Source organism: Silurus meridionalis, chromosome 13, assembly GCF_014805685.1.
Source record: "Silurus meridionalis isolate SWU-2019-XX chromosome 13, ASM1480568v1, whole genome shotgun sequence".
Classification (NCBI taxonomy): Eukaryota; Metazoa; Chordata; class Actinopteri; order Siluriformes; family Siluridae; genus Silurus; species Silurus meridionalis.
In genome coordinates, this window is record NC_060896.1 from 6,285,287 (window position 1) to 6,290,286 (window position 5,000).

The following is a 5,000-nucleotide window of genomic DNA, read 5'->3' on the forward strand; positions in this document are numbered from 1 at the left end:
TGAGAACACTCCAGATAATTTCTGGGTCGATTCACAGAAGGAGTTGGCATGCCCTGACCAACAAAACACAGCCAAGTGTTGCTTACTCCATACTAAACAATGTCCTGAAGTGTGTTGTGTAAATCCACCCTGCTGTCTTGTCTTAAAAAACTACAAACAAACTGATTTTGTGTACAGATAAATATTATATGCACCAAGTCCAGCCTTAGGACAGTAGGAGGGGACAATAGGAAACCCGAGAGTTGAGGAATATGAAGTCGGTGACAGATTTGAAAGTTGTCTGAATTAGTGGGGAAAAGGGACCGGTGAGATTATGTTATTAATGTTATTAATGTTACAATGAACCTCACAATTAATTCTTAACAGAATTTTCACATACTTGTGCCTTCGAAAGGATTTGAAGGCAGAAGGCGGAAAAGTAGCAGGTAAGTTCAGCTCAATACATTCTCTTTGCAAAGCTTCATTTCTTATTACAATTGCTGTAAAGAATTGTTCTTCATTTTGTCTTGCTAGCTTGATTCCAGAGATCCCAGGTGTGTTTAGTGTATAAATGTAATTATGTAATGTAATGAATAAGATCAGTAAATGCACTAAATATACTTTACAATCAGAAAATTTCACCAGTTATTTAAATTTCACTATTTACTGCTATACTAGCTGAAAAAAATTAGCTCTCTATAAGAAGGAAAGTGAGTTCCTAGGTACATTTTGTAATGTAAATGTTGTAACACTTTTCAAAATTATAGAGTTTTTTGTATCCAATTTAAGATGTTATATAGTGTTTGATTTACATTAGTTGTTAATGGTACAACTGCTGATACTTCTCAGATGAGAAAATAATTAAACTATCATTTTTTTTTATGTTTATTTGTACAATAACATGATTTAAATGATAGTTAACTTTCAAAAATGCTATATATTATATCATATATCATGATCTTTCTGTACTTTATCTCCAGTATATTCATCTGCTTTGAAAATGACACGCTCCCTGACACAGTTGGTCAGAGACTACTTGGAGGAGCGCAGGATTCACCGCAACCGCCTAGTGACCAAAGATGGTCACTGCAATATCGAATATGGTCACGTGAGATACAGCAATCGCTTTGCCTACATGTTAGACTTATGGACCACCGTCTTGGAGCTTCGCTGGAGTTGGGTCATGTTTATATTTACAGCTTCTTTTCTTCTCAGCTGGTTTATCTTTTCACTTACTTGGTATTGGGTTGCCTACAGTAACGGTGATTTGTGGTGGCAGTACCCTCCAAATGACCATACTCCCTGTGTAATTAATGTCTACGGTTTGACCACTGCATTCCTTTATTCCCTAACAACACAGATGACTATTGGCTACAGTATCCGAGTGATCACTCCATTGTGCCCAGATGCTATCGTCCTTCTCGTTATACAGACTATAATTGGTACGATCATTAGAAGCTTCTGGGGCGCAATCATCATTTCCAAATTTTCCTTGCCTAAGAAAAGAGCAAAAACGATAAGTTTCAGCGAGACGGCTGTTATCTCTCCCAAAAATGGAGCCCTCTGTTTGCAGCTCAGAGTAGCCAATCTTCGCAAAACATTGATGGTTGGAAGTCACATCTATGGCAAACTGCTTAGAACAACTGTCACACCTGAAGGGGAAACTATCATCATGGACCAGATCAAGGTTGATTTCCTAGTAGATGCGGGCAAAGATCATTTGTTCTTTGCATGCCCTTTGACCCTGTATCATGTTATTGACAGGACAAGCCCATTCTATGAGATGGCAGAGGATACCCTGCAACAGCACGAATTTGAGCTTGTAGTGTTTCTCGATGCCACAGATGAGTCTACAAACTTCTTTTGCCAGGTTAGAACATCCTACATTCCTCGAGAGATTATGTGGGGTTATGATTTTTTCCCCATCATAAGCCGTAGCAAGGACGGGACATACTGTGTAGACTTTTCTGAGTTTGCTAGAGTGGTGCCTGTATTAACACCACATTGTGCTAATTGCTTTAGCAATGCGACAGCCCATAATTATAACTCCAGATACAGCAATGATGAGCAGGGATTGGATGTTAGACAATCATCTTTAAATTTCCGAAAACATTCCTAAATACTGTAAATCATAATCCTCTGAAATGTGAATGAACTGAGCAGAAATTGTTTGAGTTCATTCACTTGGTCCAAAATACTAAAAATTTCAATAATATTCAATGTATCTGCATAGTCAATTGTGTAAAATAAAATATATGAATGTTTTATAATATATATATATATATATATATATATATATAGTATATGGAGAGTAGATGTAAGAGATAGATGTCTTCTTTTTGTGAGATTGTTCTTGAGACAAAACTGATCTGCACCTAGTTATCTCTATATCAATTTATATTTATGATTATACAAGCTAACAAGTGACAGTTCAATAAAATATAATTCATTAAATGCATCATCGCTTGATCAAATGTAGTACATCCTAATAATGTTTTGTTAAATATTCCAAAAAGGTGAAAGTTTTAGATTCAATTTGACATTTTTAATGCTGTGTAGCTATTAATGCTATTTGACCTTATTTGCATGTTGTCAGTAAAATGGTTCTCTAAATGAAAAACAAGTTTTATTTAATCTTATTGTTCAGTAAAAAAAGATTTCTGTTATTTTTTGTTGTACATGCTGTGCATTCCTACAATTAATTAAAGCATGTTAAGATTTGGGCACCTCTTTTGGAAGCTTTGGTTGTGTAATACAGTGATAATTTGATTATGATTTGTCAATAAAAGATTATTTTGCCAAATTCTTGTTCTTTTCTATGAGTATTATATATAAATTATTTGTGGATTATAATGCAAAACTGTTGTGTTATGCTGAAATCAAGACCAATAGCAAGTTGAGTAACAAATAAAAGACAGAATCAAATGATATTAATATTAATACATATATTAATAGGAGGGTAACATTTAACAATAACCAGATGAAGCAGCATAATGCAAATTATACATATTAAATTTATTTTATTCATTTTTTCATATAAAGCAAATTTATTTTAGTTTGAATTTACGTTAGTTAATTAGATTCATGTAGTTAAAACCATCCCATCATATGTTCATTATTAGTACATGCTTTAACTGATCATTAGAAAGTATCTACACTAGATATTATTAGGAGAATATTACTAAAATAAAAGAAAACATTCTTCTTTGTTTCTTATAAACCATTGTATGATTGAAATTATGTACTATATAATATGTACCAGACAGCCATTCATAAAAGATTAAAAACAATTCATACACTTATTAAAAGAAAACAATAGCTTTTTGACATTATTTCCATGTAACTAACCAACCAGGTGATCAAAGCAATGGACAACATAAGTTGACAAAAACAACCTATAGGAAATTAGTGTTGAGAAGAAACATGCAAGCACTCAACCAGTTAATTTACATATTATCTGTTTTGCAACAACTTGTACTACACTAGAGCAGACATTAAAATCTAGTTATTGACAAAATCTTTTCTAGATTTAAATAAATTTCCTGTGTATACACACTCATACTGGAGTAGGAAGAATAACAAACGCTCTTAGGAAGTCTAATTACCTTTAGAACCATATTTCTCTTTTTCTTTATTACTTATGTATGTCTTTATTAACATTATTTGTGTTAATATCTTTAATTACATTTGTATTTTTTTTTTTATATAAAATTTGACAGAGATTTGGCAAAATTTGGCAATCTGAGAGTAGATTTTTTCATCATTTGGGAATACATGTGAACATTGTAATTATTAGCATTTTATTGATAATATTCTTTCCCCCTATTACCAAATACGTGCAATTTTTTATTAATTAAATACAATTTTATTAATTGACATTGACATTGAAAAATAATAAAAATAGGTACTCTTCAGATCTTTCAAAATATATGGCACTGTTTATATATCCGTTTATAACATAAACCCAATTTCACATTTATTAATGCTTCTCAGAATCAAAGAGGGCCAGAGCTTCACCATTCTATGAAAGACTGTGTCTACAAATTGTGGAACATTGTTATCAGAATAATGTTCCTCAACATAAAATTGCAAAACAATTAAATATCTCATCATTAACAGCAGTTAATATCATCTAAAGTTTTGAAGAATCTGGTGAAATCTTTTTGCACGAGTGAAAATCAATACTGGACGCCTATGATCTTCAGGCCCTCAGGTGGCACTGCATTTAAAACAGCCATGATACTCTAATGGAAACTGTTGTTTGTCATGTCATCCACAAATGCAGTTTATCCACACTGGGTCAAAGCTAATTTAAAATGTACCAAGGCAAAATGGAAACCTGTTCTGTGGTCAGACGAATTGAAATTTTATAAAAATTTTTAGAAACCATGGGCACCACATCCTCTGGACTAAAGAGGATAAGGACCATCTGACTTGTTATCAGCGCTTATTTAAAAAAGCTGCATCTCTGATCTTATCTTGAAGCTCCAATAATGCTGAACTGTATATACAGGTTTTAGACCAACAAATGCTTTCATCCAGAAAACATATTTTTTGTCTTGCATATTTAAGCAAGATAATGCTAATTTCAGGCTGCCTCTAATACAATTAAAAAAAAAAAAACAGTTGAGCAGATAAATCCTGAATCAGACGCAAATTGGACAACATTCCTTTCCTAAAACTTCAGCAACTGGTCTCCTCAGTTGCCAGATGCATATGGTCATAAGATGTGATGCTACACATTGGTAAACATGGCTCTGTTCCACCTCCTTTTTTCTTAAAATTGTACATATATTCTCAGTTTAAACATTTGATATGTTTTTTTGTTTATTGTGAATTAAATATGGGTTTATGAGCAAATCATTGCATTCTGTTTTTATTTACATTTTGCACAGTGTCCCAACTTTTTTGGAATTTGGGTTGTATAACAAATAAGAAATGCTCAGACCACAGCTGTAAACATCATAAATCAAAATTTATTGTAAAGAACAACTAAAACATACAGTATTATAAGATGCTTT

At 32.6% G+C, this 5,000-nt stretch overlaps 1 protein-coding gene across 1 annotated transcript; it reads left to right on the forward strand.

Moving 5' to 3' along the window:
* The first annotated feature begins 242 nt into the window (after positions 1 to 242).
* LOC124395826 (ATP-sensitive inward rectifier potassium channel 1-like) lies at positions 243 to 2,268 on the forward strand. The gene is made up of 2 exons (XM_046864690.1): positions 243 to 425; positions 960 to 2,268. The coding sequence occupies exon 2, from the start codon at positions 980 to 982 to the stop codon at positions 2,096 to 2,098; it is 1,119 nt and encodes a 372-aa protein (XP_046720646.1). The 5' UTR covers positions 243 to 425; positions 960 to 979; the 3' UTR covers positions 2,099 to 2,268.
* Positions 2,269 to 5,000: the final 2,732 nt, after the last annotated feature.